Source organism: Lagopus muta, chromosome 1 (genome assembly GCF_023343835.1).
Source record: "Lagopus muta isolate bLagMut1 chromosome 1, bLagMut1 primary, whole genome shotgun sequence".
Lineage (NCBI taxonomy): Eukaryota > Metazoa > Chordata > Aves > Galliformes > Phasianidae > Lagopus > Lagopus muta.
Window position 1 is genome coordinate 11,829,031 of NC_064433.1, and position 19,356 is coordinate 11,848,386.

General features: G+C 38.7%; 1 protein-coding gene across 8 annotated transcripts in view; it reads left to right on the top strand.

Annotated features, from left to right (window-relative positions):
- MAGI2 (membrane associated guanylate kinase, WW and PDZ domain containing 2) overlaps positions 1-19,356 on the top strand; it is a 719,944-nt gene that overhangs the window by 451,422 nt on the left and 249,166 nt on the right. For all 8 annotated transcript variants that reach the window (XM_048953502.1, XM_048953442.1, XM_048953458.1 and 5 more), the window contains one exon: positions 17,423-17,638. In XM_048953502.1, the coding sequence (XP_048809459.1) occupies positions 17,423-17,638 (216 nt within the window). The remainder of the gene's footprint in view (positions 1-17,422; positions 17,639-19,356) is intronic.

Sequence of the window (19,356 nt, forward strand, 5' to 3'; positions counted from 1 at the left end):
GATGTTCTGAGACTGAATTGGCAAATGCTTGTGAGGGAGTTTGAAAGTATTAGAAAATGCTATAGGAGATAAAATACTAATTATTAGTTCTATGGGTATTGATAGAAGGTTTGCTCAATTATTACCTTTTAGTAATAAAACAGCTAAGAAGCTGTAATCTGATTGAGTTAGAAAGAACAATTATTAGGGGGAAAAGATAAAGAATCATACAATGGCTTGGATTGCAAGGTACGTTGAAGATCATCCAGTTCTGAACTCCCTGCTGTTGGTTCCTTCCAATAGGCCAGGCTGCCCAGGGCCCCATCTGACATCTTTGAACATCTCCAGGGATGGGGCGTCCACAGCTATGCCTCTCCTCAGTGCTCTCTGAGTAAAAATTTCCTCCTAACATCTAAACTATATTTACTTTTTAGCTTAAAATTGTTCCACTTTGTCTTGTGACTATCTGCCCCCGTAAAAAGTCAGTCTCCCTTTTGTGCTAGGGTTTTATCTTAGGGACAGATTTGATAAAACAGTTAGTATCTCACTGTTCTTCTTTCCCCCCCCAAAAAAAATGTTTTCAGTTCAACAATTTTTATTTTTATTTTTAAATTAAACAAAATGTAATCGTTTGAATGAGAAATATCTGCTGGCTTTCCTCTTTGAAAACAGTTCTGCATGTTAACTTTTCAGTTCCATTTAATGCGAGTTACGTCTGGAGAGGTTAAAAAAAAAAAGGGAGATGAAAATGACAAGAGGCTATTAGTGTGTATAACCTGCTATTTGATGTTCTCAGTGACTGACATATACATAGATAGCAAATGAGTTAGATTTCACTAAAAATCTTCCCTGAAGACATTTCCTAGCCAAAAGTCTAAATAGAAGATAAATATTTTTAAAAAGAACTTAAAAAAATTAGACCTTCATTGATCTTAAAATGTACAGTCTGATGATTAATCAGTGTGGCAATTTATAAAATATGTCATAAAATATGGGTAAAAGAAATATCTACACTCACAGAAATCCACACCTCAATTTCTTCAAATAAAGTCAATGACTGAGTTTTAACTGAAACTTTGCAAGAAACTTAAAGGAGGCTTAGAGGTAGAATATGAAAGATTTGTATGTGAGGGTAGTGGTAAAGCCAAAAAAGACCTAATGGGTTAAAAGACACTTGCATCTTTTATTTTGCAGTGTTTGAGTTAAATTACTTATGTCAGTATGACAGATGGATTTCACTGCTTTGCTGAGGCATTGACAGACATTCTCCCTGGAAGCAGATGCACTGGTGGAGGATCTGTACACCTTGGCAGCTCAGTTGCCTTCTCCTACCCCTCTCCTTCTCATAGTTCTTATTTATCTGCCAGCAGAGTAGTTTATACTTGACAGCCCTACAGTCTGCTTCAGACAAAATCAGCTAGAAGCACTCACATGAACTATCAATAAGAATGATGCTCCAGTAACACGGTAATGATGAGGAATGGGGGTCAGGTACAACTTCCACTAGCCTCAGGTTTTTTGTTCCAAACCTGCGACACTGCTGCAGTCCAAAAGCTATTTTGGGAACTTTACACAGAAATAGGTCTTGCTGAGCAAGGTTAGTGAATATAGTATCAATCCCGTCTGTAAAAGCTGTAAATTTAGTTCTCCTGGACAGAAAACGTGCATAGAAATTCAGCGTTTCCAAAGGAAATACAAAAGCTTTGTAGTAGGGAGCTACTAGTGAAGTAGCTGCTAACATAGCACTTTAATGGCGCACAGCAGCAACTTTTCGGATCATTCTGAATGGCACTTTTAATGTGGGACACACGGCTAAAAAATCAGAACAGACAGTAGCTCTGTAAGTTTTTCCTTGCAGCCTGCTCAGTAATCACCATCTTGCCTTTCTTCTGAGGATCTCATTCCTATACATTCTCCATGCCTTTGCAACCTTTGATTTTCTGACACTGTGAACCACATAAAGCAAGGCTTACACCACTGAATTATTTCATAGTAGTAGTTACATATTCCTCTCATTTACTATACATTTTGGCTGAAAAGTGAAAGTGCCCTCTCAGGCTTATTACCTGCATTCACTGTGTCAGTGTGCTGACCCTTGTAGCTTCAACACAGCAAATCTGTAGTGCAGTAAGCTTTCCAGTTTAGACATACTGGTTCAAATTGGGCTGCAACAACTGTCCTCAATAACATCACGGAGCAGAACTGAGCAGGATTTGGCCCACTTCATATGGATAACTTATTTCTACTATTTTGGGCTGTTGTGCTTAGCACAAACAAGTCAAACAGTCCGAATAAGAGCTGGTCATAAGCAACAAGAAAGACTACACTGTTGTTATAAATACTAATTTCTGTTGTCAATTATAGGATTAAATAAATTAAATATATAGCTGCATATTCCCACTGACATGCTGACCAGGTCAGGGACAAACTAAAAACTGCCTTCAACACTTTTACTCACATGAGTGCATGAGAAATCTACTCTGTGTGTGCCAAAGCATCATGTCTAAGTGTGAATGTGTGTGTGTGTCCACCTGCACACATCTGGCTGCATGAGTCGCCTTATTTTCTGATGTGGAGAACAGACCCTGCTGTTTTCTGTGGGGGTCTACACATCATGGTTTTGCACACATAATTTGGCCACAAGTTTGTAGACCAGCACTAGAGGAGCAAAAGAAGAGCGGCTGAAGGCCCTGTGTTTGCTCAGCCCAGAGCAGAGCAGCTGAGGGGAGGCCTGATGGCGGCTGCAGCTCCTCACAGGGAGCGGAGGGGCAGCGCTGAGCTCTGCTCTGTGTGACAGCGACAGGGCCCGAGGGAACGGCATGGAGCTGCGTCAGGGGAGGGGCGGGAAAAGGGGCTCGGGAAAGGCTCTGCACCAGGGGGCGGTGGGCGCGGAACGGGCTGCCCAGGGCTGTGGGCACGGCGCGGAGCTGCTGGAGTTCAAGGAGCGTTTGGACACTGCTCTCAGACATATGGTCTGATTTTTGAGTGTTCCTGTATGGAGCTAGGGATTGGAATCAATGATTCTTCTGGGTCCTTGTGTCTAGAAGGACTTGGTTCCCATCAGTCAGCTGATGACTACGTGTCTAGCTCCAGCCATATCTAGTCCTTATCCTTAACTCTTTCAGAGTCAGAGTTGTGACCCATGGGTCCTCTCTCCGCAGCAACAGGGTGCTTCAGAGCCTTTCTGAAGTCTCCTTTGCGTCCTTCTGCTCTGGCAAATGAAGTCTCTTCAGTGCCCTCCATCATGAATACTAGCCTGTTCTTTGTCTTTCACTCCAGTATCACCAGTACCCATTAAAAATGGTACCTTTATAAACAAATCCTGTTATGCATTGATGGACTCATCCCTTCTTTTCTGACCATTACTTGTTTGACACCTTTATGAGAGTGATGACTCAAGCCTATCCTCTAGCACTAATAGCTGTAACTGAATATGCCCAGAGCATATGCATTTAAAAGGGCAGAGTTAAGAAATACTGAGAGGCACTGAATTGGTGAGAAGCCAGACTGCTTTGTAATAATGCATCCTGACTCTTTAGAGGGAAAGGTGGCAATGGTCTTCAGACAGTTTGTAAGGCTATTCCGGTCCAGGCAAGAATGATGAAGAAAAAGGTTTCCTGCCTTATCAGGGCAGAGGTGTGTTCTCTTCTTCTCTTTCCCCACCCTATATGTTTTTGTCACATCTCTTTGTTCCTGTGTGGATTTTTCCATGTTCAAATCAGAACTCCCTTCCTTTGAAGCTCAGGTCAGCACTGGGCAAGGCACTGGGCATTACTGTTGCCAAGAGCAGCCTGTCCTCTCTCAGTTGCATGCTTGTGCGTAGACAGGGTCAGAGCATGATTGAAGGGTGAGAGATGCACAAAAGCAGACCAGGCTTGAAATTAAATAGTCTTTGAAGCTTTTTCTTAACTAGTCTCACTCTGGCACAGACCCCTGCCTTAGGGGGATCATCCAGTGGAATAGCAATGACCTGGAGCTCCTGCTCTGCCCACTCAAGCATGCAAGGAGGAGAATGTATCTCAAAAATGACCATATGAGAATATCTGGGCTGCAAAAAAAATGTTTGTAAAAGTTGTACATTAACATTAAAAGAATGAAGACTTTATAGTTTTTTTTCTGCGTACAACTGATTTTTTCAATAATAGTGAATGCTACACAGAAAGAAAAAGATGGAAAAATCCTAGTGGGTTAGACCTTTATCTCTTTCCACATTTGTAACTGGTGCCAATGGAGTAGCTGTCCTAATTAAAAAGAACTTGCCCTTTCAAACAGAGGAGCTGGATTCTGATCCAAATGGCCTTGTAGAAAAGAAATTGCTGAATAAAGTCATTACTCTAATTAACATTTATGCTCCTAATGTTAACAATGTACTTTTAAAAGGAACCAGTAGCACAGCTATTCCTCCTTAAATCACCTAATGGTCTGGTATGGGCACTGATTTTAATTGCCCTTTGGTTATCAATTTAGACAGAACTACTAGGGGTGATTGCATTGTAAATCAGATATCTCCAGAAAGTCATTAATGAGCTAATGAGTGATAGATGTTTGTAGTGATGAAAGACACAGCTGATAATGCTTATTTAGCCAAGTAGCATACTTACGTGTTCTCTCTTGCATATGGAAAGAAATGACCATATCCACCAACTAAATTATAACATACTAGCTATTACACAGTCTGTTGCGTGGTTTTATCTTCCACTTCCTAGCATTAGCCCAGTCCCCTGTGCTCTACATCCCTAAGCTGTTTCTGTGATTTGTAATTCACAGAGCTGTAGTCTGAAGCCCTGCATCTCAGTTTGACTTTGTTTATATATTTCTTGTCTCCCTTAGTATAAATCATAAAGACAACTTAATTGGTTTATACTTCCGAAGCAGTTTGAAATGTGAAACGTTGTGTAAGTGTTCAAGGTTGTTATTACTTTGTGACTCTTCCTGAGCCATTTTCTTTCCAGAATGAAAATTAAAGAGAAATTATTTGCCATTTACAAGAGTAAATATGGTGAATTCTGTCACAAGTAATCACTCAAGTATCACCAAAAAAAAAAAAAACCCCACAACCCTCTGTTTCACAGAACTGCATTTCTTAAACGCTTGAACTTTGCATCGTTTTCGTAACACTGTAAATCTATTAACATCACTGGAAGTATTTGAGTTGCGCTCATGTGGAAAGAGGATTGGGTCTTTGATATCTGTATCTGTAAGGGAGTAGTCTTGTGAAAGTATAAAGGTTCTAGTAAATACAGATCTTCCACATAGGTTTTGCTATAAATGAAACAATCATCCTTTTGATATACTTAGAATTTGAGATTATGATTTTTTCCACAGCAGGAATGTCTATAATTGCATCAGTATTTAAACTATAGAAATCTTACAGATTGCTTCTCTCGCAGATGCATATTTTAAGGAAAGAATTTACATATACCTAACTGATGTGGTTTTTATTTTCAAGAATAACCTTTTGTCTTTTTTGTAGGACCTGACTGAGCATTACCAGAGAATTTTTATCGGCTGCAGTGTTCAAAAGCTAAAGACAGACAGAGACAGATGTTTTTGCATTTAATTCCCTTTGTTGCTTCACTGGCTCACAGGGCAGAGTCAAGAGGTATCCATGACTAAGTAGAAAAGTCTTTTACCCCAGAACAGGATTTGTGGATCAGGAATGAAACAACCAAGCAAAACAAGGACAGCCAACAAAAAGTAGCCTAGGGCAACACAGTGTGTCAATGGGAAAGAGAGAGATAAGAAACACTTGGACAGTTGTGCATGTTGGCTTCAATCTGTAAAGACTGTGCAGACCACACATCAAAAACATTTGGCTGTCCTTGATAGAGAACAAAAAAAAGATATAGGACAGATTTTTCAGCTGTTGCTTTTTTTTTTTTTTTTTCCCCTTTAGTTGAAATTTTTAAACAGTCAACCTGGTAAACAACAGCTTGTTTACTCTGTTTTTAACTATTTGTCTAACCACCTTCAGGCAACTGTTAGATGTTGTCTCAGAGAGACAAACTGAACGGTGTGGTTGTGTTTTAACATCTCGTTTCCACTGCTTATCAGCTTTCACTAGGGAAAAATCTATTTGCTTTGTAGATTTCTAGCATAAATTAAGTACAAAATTTAGACCATCGACTCCAGTAACAATTAACTTAGTCTGCACTGACAACTTCTGCATTTCTCCTGTTCTTTGTGCACAGAGATCTTTGGCCTCGGGACCATAGTGTCTATTTGTGCCTGAATACCATCATGGCCAAGAAATGAGTGGGAAGCACCTAGATTCTACACTTTTCCACAGCAATCTTATTCATGCCCAGATAATGTGTAAAATTAATTGTGATATATGACAAAGAGCACATACTCTTGTGGCTGTGGTACTTTCTTGATAATCTTGAGGCCAGTTTCCTGGTGATCTCATAGCTAAAGCAACAAGGGTTTATTTAGGATCTCACATTGCGCTCCTCAGTGTGCTGTACCTGATTGAAAGTTATCCTCCATTATGCTGGGAAGAATGACATTGTGAATCTTATTATTTCAGGTATTTAACAAAGAAAAACCTAGAAATGGCCCAATTATATAGTTTAGGAATGAGAAGACTCAAGTGGGCCATCTTCATTCATTAGAAAATCATAGAATCATAGAATAGTTGGAGTTGGAAAGGATGTTTAAGCACCATCTACTTCCAACTGCTCTGCCATCGGTAGGGACACCTCTTTCTAGATTAGGTTGCCCAGAGCCCCACCCAACCTGGCACTGAAACTTCCGTGATCACACATGGATCCAAAGCTTCTCTGGGCAAACTATGCCTTATGACTCTCAAAAGGGAGAATTTCTTCCATGTGTAATCTAAATCTCACCTCTTTAGTTTAAAGCTGTTACCTTTGGTCCTATTACTACACTCCCTGATAAAAAGTCCCTATCCCTATCCTCTTGGCCCCCTTTTGCTACTGGAAGGCCACAATGGAGTCTCCCCAGAGACTTCTGAACAAGCCTAACTCCTCAACCTTCCTTCACAGGACAGGTGCTCCAGCCCTCTGAGCATCCTCATAGCCCTCCTCTGGACTCACTCCAACAATCCATGATTACTTCCTTCCCTACTTAGTTCTTCTTTAACCATGTGATGAAATGACACTGGGAAATATCCATCACATCAAAGCCTAACATTAATTTGCTTGGTTCTAATCTGTGTGAAGTCTATCTTGGACAATCTGCAGATGCCTTCTTAGGCAAATAAGACAAAGATTTCCTGTGTACCTCGCTAACTGACAGAGTTTTCCTGTAGCAGCTTAAAAGAATGAATACAAAAATTACAGGGATATATTCTTTCTGGAAGAAGAAAGTTTGAAGAAAATGTCAAACAGCCTACAGTGCCTCACTGAGGTTGTCAAAAGGGAACCGGAATCAACAGGTTTCCAACCATAAATCCATTAAAATGCTACTGTGAAACTGTAAATATATCCTTATAAAATAGGCCTGTAAAATTATTTCCCTATAAAAAGGGAAATACAGGACTAGTCCAACTTGAGGAGAATTATTCTAGCATGTTGTTTCAGTCAAAAGACAGTTAAGGTAGTCAGCACTGTGAGACATCAACAAAATACATTTTTTAGCAATCTCTTTCATGAGAAGGTGGAAGTTTCAGATTAACTTTAGTGTCATTCTTTGAAGGGTGAGGTCGGGTGATGGGATTCATTTAAAATGTATAAAATACAGTAAAATAGTTACTAATATATTTATCAAGCTGAATTGTTGCACAGTCTTGTTCCAGTGTCCTGCATTCATACTTCTGTGATTCATGTTTGTAAAGTTCCTTAAATAAGTTACAGTAGCCTTTTAAGGAATGTTATTTAATCTTTCACTTCTGTTACACTCAGTGTAAAATCAAAACTTGAGAGCTAAAGGTCTCTTTATATTTCCTGGCAGCTGGGAGATGTATGATGATGTGCAGTGTGCACAGCATCTGATAAACAATCATCTCCCTTCTAGGCCATTATTTAAAATTGATTTATTCTGCTGCTCAGAGAGAAATACAGACTTGAAGAATATCTTGGAGAAAGAAGGTCAGGACCTTAATCTTTGTGGAGCAAGCCTCTTCCTTTCCCATAGCCACCTCTACCTGAATTTAACACAGGATAGTTTATAGCTGCTTTATCTGAAATGTATTTCCACCTTCAATCCACAGGATTCTAAGGTCTGATGAGAGAACAGTTATTTCCCAACGGCAAAAGATTTTGTGTTCAAGAGAGCTATTTTTATTCACCTGGCTTGGACTTGGAAGAAATTAAAGGAGTGATGAAAACAGTTCAAGCAGTATCTATTCTTTAAAAGTGAAATTGTTCTTTCTCCTTGATTCTTGTACTTCTAGACATAACGTTATGTGCCTAAATTCATATATGGGACTGCTAATAGCTAAAAGATTCAGTAACAAATGAGGAATGCTGAATATTTCTAGGATAAAACCACTCTAGTACTTTCTTAAGAAAAAAAAAATAGCTAAAAGAAAAAAAGCTATATAAAATGGAAGAAATATGGAAGCAAAGATAGAGAAAAGTTTGGAGTCTGAAATCTCCAAAAAAGAGTGAAGAACAAAGTAATTTCTCCAAGGAAAATGTGTATTTTTAAATGCATATTAATTCTGTATGTCTTAATTTGGATGTCTTCAAAATTTCTGAAAATCTGATTTGATTCAGACCACCTCCTATACAGATACAACATACTGCATCTGTTTTATAAGAATTGATTTGCTACTAATATTCTTCATGAAAAAAAACCACCTGATTAGGAAACAGAAGCAATCTCACATATTCTTACTTCAACAGCCTTTTCCCAGTCTGTCTGGAAAAAAATAGTTCTTACTGGGAACTGCTGAGGTCCTGGAGCAAGAGAAGATGAGCTCATCAGTGATGTTGGAAAGTTTGACAGCCTGGCTATCTGCTCCTGTATTTGTGAATTTAGAAACTTCCTCTGCTATTGCATTCACTGGCGGCCAGAACACTCTTGGGCAAAAATCCGCAGCTATAATTAGTGATTTAATTTTAATGTAGATGAATAGACAATCCTGAAGCCAGTTATTAAAATGTCATTAGTTGACACAGAAGTTAGCATATCTGCCTAATGTCTGTTAGCAGAAGCTGCAGAGACCAGCCTAAATGAGAATGCTGCCTGGGGAAGAGTCACAGCAACACAAGTCATCCAAAATCTCCCTGTCTCTGGAAAACAGCTGGTGAGCTCTTGTTCAAGCATTTGTAGGGAATGCATTGGTGATGTAAGAACAACATTTTCTTAACACTGCCTGTCTGTTGTAGCAGAACCCTGAGATTTCTGGAAGATCCTGAAGCCATAGAATCATTGTGGTTGGAAAGACCTCTAATATCGTCTAGTGCAGCTGTCACTCCATTAACGCCATGCCCACTCTTCCTTTAGGGTAGCGTTGGCCCTAGCAAAATCCCAAAACAGTAAGAAAATAGCAAGGATGAAAAACAGATTTTATAAAAAGTAGTCCTGAGGTTCTATATATCCAACAAGTAGGGAATTATTTCCATGTATCATGTATTACTAATTATGACACAACACCAAAAGTAAATAAATTTTACTTTTAATTTTTAACTCAGATGTTAATGTATCAGCAAGGGCCAGAAAACTAAACAACCTGGATTCAAAAGCTTAGCTGGAAAAAGTAGGGAAAGACTTCTCTGGAATCTTCAGTCACTGGCTGAACATATAGAAACTGAAGGTTAGCTGCGAAGTTTAACTGTAAAGCAAGAACAGCGAAGAAGTTTAGAGATGTGTTCAAAAATGTAATCAGAGAACACTTAATAATAATTTTTGTTTTCTTAAATTTTGAGAGGTCTACTTTTTCTGACCTCTCAATATCACAATCATCTTGAGCAAAAATAATATTGAGAATCTGAAATGAGAACAGTTTAGAAGGTTTTATTTTTGAATCCCACTTTAGCATCAACACCAGGCAACTTTGATCCATCAAACAGCACTGCAAAACCATCATGAAAATGTATGAACCCAAGAACAAAAATCCACTCACTCAACCTTACAGCGGTGATTAAAAAAGCCCTAATTATAGTCTAGTCAGCTGTCAAAATAAATTACTCAGGGTGAGTAGGTGAAAAGAAGTTTGTAAGACTTCCTCAAGGAGGTGATAATTGTCTTGAATTTTGTTAAAATACATCACTAATTATATTTTAACAATGTCTATGTACTGTTTTCCTCTTCGGAAATCTTATAAGGTGGTTGCAAGAATTTCAAGAGAAAGCTTCAACAGTTTTAAATTATTCTACATTTGCACTGCAGAGCAAGTTTTATGGCATCCTAAAGAATGGTCTAGATGCCATGCATAGGTAACTAGAAAAAATAGAATAAAATAATATCATGTGAATGTGCTGATTGATTGAACCACAAGTATTTACAAAACCGAATCAATCCTGTCTACTTCCCTGGTAAAGCAGTGTGTGGATCTGACAGAGCAGTGAAGTGAGGGCATGGTAATGTCACATGGTTGGCCCCTGGAGGCCTACACAGAATTCATAAGGTCCATGAAGCCCTCATTTAAGAAATATTCAAAATCTGTTGTACACAGATGTCATAACCTAAAAAGAAGGTGTCTGCAACTCATTCACCACCTCTTTTATACTGAACATTTATTGCAAAGTTTATGAGACCACAAGCTGCTTATAATCTTTCCCTGCTGATTATGCTGCCAGTGTGTTGGGGCTACTCTACGTAATATTAGTCACAGCTTTTCATTTCTTCTGTCTTCTGGAGCTTGCCAAAAACATGCACTTAAAATTGCATCCAAAGAATGCTCAATTCTCTGCAGTTTAGAGAAGACTGAATCCTACTGTCCCAGGGCTTGCATTCTATGGGCCACTACAGATGGAGATACAGTTTTTAGATCTCTTTTCATTGTTATGTTGTACTGTTCATATTTTTTTTAAATGTCATTTTTGTTAGCTTTTTACTATCACTTAGATGATGTTAAGGCATCTTTATTACGTGAGGACTGCCCCCAAAGTAATGCCTCCCATTCTGTTATGTTGCACTATGACATCAGAGGTGGATGTTGGTGGTATGGCAGTAGGAGTTGAACCTTCTCACCAACATTCCTTTAGATTTTGTTGCTGTGTTACAGATGGCAGCAGAGGGATATCTGATGTAGAAGTGCATATGAAGCGGAAGTGTGTCACTGGATTCCTCCATGCAGAAAGAATGGCACCCATTGACATTCATTGACACTTGCTGAACATTTGTGGAGATCAACCAGTGGATGTGGGCACAGTGAGGCAGTGGGTGGTGCATTTCAGCAGTGGTGACAGTGGCAGTGGGTCACCTCCACTAATGAAGATTTTTATGAGTGCATCATGCAGGATATTGTTCATAGCTGGTGAAAATGCACAGCTAATGGTGGTGACTGTGATGAATAATAGTGTTTTGTAGTTGAGAATTTGCTCTATTTAGCAGACTTATTGTACTCTTTGTAGCTGTTGTTTCCATAGAGATCATGAGGAGGCATTACTTTTGGAGCTATGTAAATAATAATTTGAAAGCTGCTTCTTGATGTATGCAATGAGCCTCAAGAAATTAACAAATGCAGTTATCACCTTTGAAACAAATAATTGAACATTCTCATTTATTATTTTAATTAGAAGTTTAGCCAATTTTGCTTACACAAACTCTGTGTACAACTTCAATGACTTGTTTTTCATGCGTATTTGTGATCAGTGTGTGATCAAATATCAAATGTACACTTTATATCAATAATTGGACTTCATGCTACTTTCCTCTTAATTTAGTATCAATAGTTGGTGGCCATATAAGAAATATGAGGAGATCATTTGTAGTTACTGTTCTAATAACTGAAAAACAAGATTTGTCTTTTACATTTTGTTATGGCTGACTCACACAATTTTGACTGATACTTCAGCAACTGAAAGCTATGTAAACAGTACAGACAAATCAATCTAAATGAGAGGGCTTAGTAAGCAGAAGTTGGGGTGTATTTGTTACCGGATATTGTTTCATCCAACTCTGAAAATAAGTGTGAAAAGAAACGTGTATCTCATTCTGGGCTTAGAATCTGAGTCCCAGATCTGAGTTGGAAATATTCATATTAAAAGCTTTTGGCTCCGGCACATCTCATGTGTGATTATTCGTTCTTGCTATCATCTCCTAGTTCCTCAGCAACATCTTTATTATTTTGTAACACATTTTTAGACTAGAATTTTTGTTTGTTAAAGGAGACCAGTGAAGCTCTGGGAACTTTTGAAATATTGCCATTCCTACAAAACCTGATTGTTTCAGGCTGGACCAGGTACTTCAGGCTGGATGGGGCTCTGAGCACCCTGATCTAGCTGTAGATGTCCCTGATCATTGCAGGGGAGTTGGACTAGATTGACCTTCAAAAGTCCTTTCCAACTCAGATGATTCTATGATTCTGTGAAGACGGAGATTCAGATCTGGCAGAAAGCCCTCCTTCCTCTCACTTCCCTTCTTTCACTCCCTGCAGAAGGAATAAAAGTGGAATGTCCCACCCTGTGCCACGTATTTGATGTTTTCATATCAGTATAGGGAACATTGCTAGATCTGAGCTGTGTTATCTCTTAAGCGTGATGACTCTTCTGCTTCCGTACTTACACCAAAAAATATTTTTTCTTTCCCAAAGGGCTTACCATTTCTGAGGAAACAAGTTCAGATCTATTGCTTCATCATCAAATACTTTATCGATAAAAGTTGTACTACTTCCTGAGATAGGTGAGCTCAGGTTAAGAAAAAATACAACAGTGTTAGCCATCTTCATTTTTTGTCTTTTGTGCTCCTCTTGATTTCCTGATCTGTTCTCTGTCACCAGGGCAAACCTCCCCAGTAATTTTATCTGACTCTTGGCAGATCAGGGAGACCTTTTCATACAGCTTAAGAGTGGCAGGGAACACTCGGAAGCTGTAACTGTGGCTTCCAGGCCATTTCAGCAGCAAAGTCAGGCAGGTTAGGTTAGACCATCTCCAGTGTTCAGCTGCACTTGGAAATAGGAGCACTGAGACAAGCAGGCACAGCAGTGAGATAGATTAAGCAGAGTGGCATTTCTGCAATTAAATACTCACTTTGCACTGCCTGTCTGTATGAAGGCCAGGTCTCACGCAAAGAGCTTAGCTTTAGTTCTGCTGTCTTCAGCTGACCTCCTGCCTTTGTGCTGGGATGGCAGGGAGCATGCACACATTTTCTGAGTGCAGCCAGGAGATACCTGAGGAAGAGGGCAGCAGTACTGAGCCAAACCAAAGGGAACTGTACCCTGCACCCGTCTCCTACAACCCCTTAGTAGATGTTAAAGCCAGTAATATAAGAACAGGGAGGGCATGCAGAGATACATCTCCACTTCAGCAATCTCTATTGTATGGAACACGTGATTCTGGGTTTCTTATTACATTTAATAGACTTGCACAATTCTTTCTTCGTCTTTGTATTGTTGCTTTTTGACTGTTTCTGTGATACTGGCTGCATCTGGCAGTGAATGCCACTATTTCTTCATACTATGAAGGAAAAAAAAAAACAAACCCGCATTTCCTTTGCTCATTTTAAATCTGTTAATTTCATTGGCCATCCTCTTGTTCCCATGCAGTGAGAAGCCAGGCATCCATTCATTTATTTTCTAGGCACTTTCCCAGGTTTCTCCTGATTTTATACATATCTGCCATATCCCCCTTCATTGTCTGTTTTCCAAGCTGAAAGCTCCAAATCAATTTAAGCAGTTCCAAGCTTTAATTGCCCTTCTTTAGTTCCCCCATGTAATTTTTGAGAGGCAAGGACAGGAACAGCAGGCAGCATTCAAAAGGGAAGGTACTACAGAGTTTTACGTAATACTGGAAAGGTGTTTTCTCTTTTGTGCTCCATTCCTTTTTCCTAAGCTTCTACGTGTTTTTTTTACCACCAATAAGCATAACATCTGTTTTCTCTTTCAGTAAGCTTTATTTATTTATTTTTTTATTGATTCATTGGCTTTTTTAAATTGAACACAATTGAAATTACTTCTTTGGTGTGCTTTTTGTACGTGCAGGAAGCTGAACTGCAGTGCCTTATTATGAGTATTTCAACAGCATCAATTTGAATCTATCTCAGGCAAGATAAAAGAACTGCTTTTATCATAGCTTTTCCAAACACCATTGGAGCAAAGGTTATGTTGTTTAAAAATTTAGTCTCTGCATTATGCCCAGATACGACATTTGCTTAGGCTATATGAGAGGAAATGCCATCATTATAATGTTTTGTCTTCACTGACTTGCCTAGCACATTACCACTGAGGTTGGGAATTCCATAGCAAGCCCTCTTGTGGTAAGCTCAAAGGCTCAAAGGCTTAGCTGAGGAATTTCAAGGCCAAGATACACTTTCTTTTTTTTAATGCAGGTTATAATTGACAAAGATTCTATTTTTTCTTTTAATACAGCATTGTTCTTTCACTGAAATGCCTAGTCCTCATCCTCTATATATTTCTTCCTTTGGAACTCCATGGATTTTTTCATTATTTTTAAGATAAACTGATTATGTCAAGATATGTGGTCCACCGTGTAATTTTTATTAGCACTACTTATGAATGCGTTTGATATAGATACAGATAATAGTCCAAAACTCAGTTTTAAATCAATGGTTGGTTGACCATAGAATATGCAGTCTTATGTCAGAGTGCATAAGTTGGAAATTGCATTAGATTTTCAGTTAGAAACTGAAAGAACGAAATCTATTTTGGATTCTAATGTTAAATGTCCAGTGTTTCTGGGACTGTCCAGCCTAGAGAAGACTAAGAAGGGACCAGTGCTTATAAATACCTAATGTGCAGGAGTCAAGCGGATGGGGCAAGGCTCTTCAGTGGTACCCAGCTACAGAACAATGGGCACAGACTGGAACATAGGAAGTTCCATACAAACATCAGGACAAACTCTTTTACTGTGAGGGTGACAGGCTGTCCAGAGTGGTTGTGGAGTCTTCTCTAGTGATTTTCAAAACCCACCTGGGTTGAAGCAGTGTAAGCTACTTTCTTGGGAGCCTGCTTTAGCAAGGGGCTGGACTAGATGATCTCTAGAGGTTCCTTTACAACAACTACAATTCTGCAATATATCATATTCATGGACTTTTTTTGTTATGACTTTTGTCTGTCTCCCAGTGATGCGTACATTCAGTCAGTCAAAATGAAGTGTTTAATACCCAAAAATAGAATGAGCATACCCTTGATTTAAAATGTCTTTTATTCTTAATCCTCTTATCTACCATTCTGAATATTAGCATTAGTGCTAATTACTACTGCAGCAGCTTTCATTTGACAATGGCAGAACTAAGAACAAGAGGATAAAAACCAAGGCACCACACTTTTAATTTCAGTTTGTATCACATCAGACCTGTAACCTTTAGATTTCTGAGCTGATATTTATGAAATTGGTGGACAAGTTTTTTAAAGCTTATGGCAGCACTTTGACTTTCAGACTGCTAAAAGGGTTTAGGTTACAGAGGAATTTTCTAGATTTGACAAACTTTTTTTTTTTTTTTTCAAAATACGTACCGTTTCAGAAGTGCTTCTTACCAATAAAGACAGTATTGTTCTTACACAAGTAGAAAACTAGGTTTTCAATTTAGCTGTGCTTTGACCACCAGTTTTCAGGTATTCTCAAAATACCCCAAACAGGACAGTAATTGGACCTTCAGAGCTTGGAAGTCTGACAGTGACCAGGTCTGATTTTGGCATTTTTTGGAGATATGGTTTGGCAAGCGCAACAATGTATATTTCCCTTCCTCTTTTAGACCCAAAGTCCCACTTCCCTTCTTTAGCTCCCTTAATCAGAGAAACTAGAGCATGGGAGGACAGGCAACAACTAGCCATGTGAAGGCACAGCTCACTCCTCACTGACATCTGGGTTCCATATTATACCTGCTGCCATCTCATAAGATCACAAAAAAATCTTCAACAGGTCAGTTTTTCATTCAGTCGTAAGCCAGAGTGAGCATGAAGGCCATTTAACACGCTAAGTTCCTGTAGTGTATTACAATTACAGAAACAGCTGTTATGAATAATATTTTGCTAAAACACTGTGAAAATTCAAAGTATTCAGTACTTGTAAGTCTGCTCAGTTACTTACCCGTATTGAAGTGGTCATGTGGCTGAACACTGTAATTCATTGGGAACATACAGGAATGCCAGAAATAATATTTACTCTACCTGCAAAGTACCTCTTACGATGCTTTACTGCACAGATTAAAGCAGTTCTGTGTCTGTTTTACACTCCTAACGTAGATGAAATCATTCTTGCAAGTTAAGTTATTATTTGATTGAAGTTCTAAACTGTGGTCTAGAAACACATTCAGCACCTTCCTTAGGTAGGTGTTTTTTCCTTTGGAAAAGTATCTCAGAGCTAGGCAGTATATTTAGTTTCCCCTATTAACTGTGGAAAATCTAGTGATAAGGCACATGCACTGCCCTTCAAGGTAAATTTTAGATGACAAAAAATAACTTTGTATAAATAGTATGTCTTTATGTCTTTTATTATTCTTTATATTCTCTTACTCAAAGGACTCACTAATATTTTTCAACATTCTTTAATTATGTTAATATTTTGTTTTTGACCATACACATTTGAGCTATCATTTTTGAGACTAGACATGCTAAAAATGCAAGCAAACCCATATAGATAGATAAGATCACACCGTAGTCCACCCAATCTAATGATCCTTCTGACAGAAAGTGGATGATTCAGAAGTTGCCAGAAATTTCATGAGACAAATAGAGAGTAATCTGTCAGCCACCTTAAATCTTCTCAGAGTTTCTTAGTACTCTGATAATTTTAAGCCTCAAAGCATAAAGTTTCATCTTTCTTTGAAAATATATTAGCATTAACTATTACAAGAAGGTTTGCTCATGAATAGCAAAATTTTGACAAATACGAAAAATGAGATAGTGCAGGTATTACTGGAAACTGCAAATCTCTGTATCACTGAATAATTATTTGCTTTCCAAGCAGGTGATATAATTTTAGGAGGTATGAAAATGATGTAATTTGGTGAGTAATCAATATGTTTGTGGTCCTTTTGATGCTCCTTTTGATACAAACTCTTGTATTGTGGCATAAATCTTAATTTGTCTTAACTAGTAGCTTGAAATGAGAAAACAGCTCTGATATGTTGCCTGTTTCTTAGGTATTTGGGTGAGAGAAATATTAATTTACCCTGTTAAACTTCCAAGAAATATGAATTTATGAGCATGATTTTTTCACCAGTGTTGGCATCAAAAAAGCACTATTTCATGAAAATTAAGGTTTTAACTTGGTGGAAAACTTTTAGAACTCATATTATCTCATGAACTGGATCCTACAGCAGAAAATGCCATTAATCTAAACCAAGAGAAAAAGAAGTAGCAGATTCACCTCTGTTAATTTGTGTGTTTTAATTTCTCTTGTCTTTCCAGACAACTATTACGGCACACCGAAGCCTCCAGCAGAACCAGCTCCATTATTGGTAAATGTAACTGACCAGATCCTTCCAGGTGCCACTCCTGGGGCTGAAGGCAAACGTAAGAGGAATAAGTCTGTGAGCAATATGGAGAAGACAGGTATTGAACCACCCGAGGAAGAAGAGGAAGAAAGACCTGTGGTCAATGGAAATGATGTGACAGTAACACCAGGTCTGTTCTTACTTCGTACTTTGCAGTGCATTTCTGTTATTCACAAATTCCCCAGTTATCTCCTACAATGAGAATATGTATGCTCAAGTAAGTCTTGCATAACTGGAAGCCAGGAATTCTGAGTGAAAGAATCCCTGTCAAACATTAAACAAAATGCCTCACCTCCATTTTGGAGACTCACCTCAGCTACAGTCAGGTCTTCCTGTGAGCTCATCGCCCTGAAACCACTCTACAGTTTGAAGGGAAAATGATTGCAGTTCTGATGATTTGTTTTAGATTTGTATGTTAGGAAACCAAACCCAAGCACCTTTTTCTCTTTATTGACCATAGAAGTAGTCTAGAGAACTGCAATTTGATCAAATTAATCCTGTCTCGGTGCTTCAGGTTTCTTTGTTCTCAGAAGCTGATATTCACTGCAGAGTTAACTAGGTTATTATAAGGGGAACATTTATAAATTGTTATTAAATCTTTGCAATGTAAGAGTAAAGCTGTCATCACATTAATAAATTTGTGACAGTGCTGATGAAACTTAGCAGGCAACACTATCAAGAAGGACCCTTTCCAGCAACATTTCAGATGCTGCATAAAGCTGATAAGGGTTTCAGATGTCTAAAGGCAACTGTTGTTTTACCTTTTGGATTATAATTCTTCAGAAAAAAGGGGCTGAAGATACAGACTGGTATCCTGAGTGAGAGAAGCCCAGGCTTTTCCCAGTCAGCTTCCCTTTCAATACTGCAGCGAGTCAGCATTTCAAAGTACTTTATCCTTTTGATTCTGAAATAACATGTAAGAAATTACTTTTTCTTCAAGTAGGAAATTAAAGAATTCAGACATTTATATCTCTGAGAAATACATAACTGTGAATTATTCTTGGTTAACTTAGAAATTCAGGAATAAATGATTGAAATAGAAGTCTGTAATGACAGCCACACATACAAGAAGATAAGGAGTTCTATAAACATGTGGGTATCTGAAACAATAAATCCACTACCTAATTTCTTAAGCACTGCAAAAAGGATTTTCATACTGCAGATTCTGTGTGTTCTTTTCTTCTCCTTCTGCATTGTCAAGTGTACTGAATTGGTTATCCTTCCACCACAGATGTATTTGTCACTTGCTTTTCTGTAGTAGCTGACTAATATTATGTGGAAGTGCCAAATCCATCTCTGTGTCCAAAGGGCTGGCAGGTAGTGGTGTGGTGGGAGTGGGCCTCATTCTGCACACCAGAGGGCTGCAACACGACACCCTGGAGTTCCTGTCACATTGCTGTTTGAGCCTCGCTCATCCCTTCCCCACATCTGCTGGCAATGCCCTGGCACTTGGTGCCTTTCCTATACAGCTCAGCATAAATGGGTGAAGCCCAGAAATCCTTACATAAAACATCAGCACTGGCTCTGTTGCCAGGATACTTCCAGCACGACAGAGGCAAAGGCAGGATTTGGTGTGTGATGTGTATTGTGGAAATCATTAGGAAGAGCATTCTTTGCAGTTACTTGAAAGGTGCCACTTAACCTACCATTGCTCAGGAGTAATTTCTGGTGCAGTGTTTCAGTTCTAGATGGATCAAGGGGATATGTGTACCTGCTTTTCTCCTTGCATTGTCCACCACTGACTGGCATCTCCCAGGCAAATTCTGTGTGATCAGAACAATGACTAGGCAGCTGCTGGCATGCGCTCTGTTAAAAAACCAAACACACAAGCACTGGAATACAACCTCT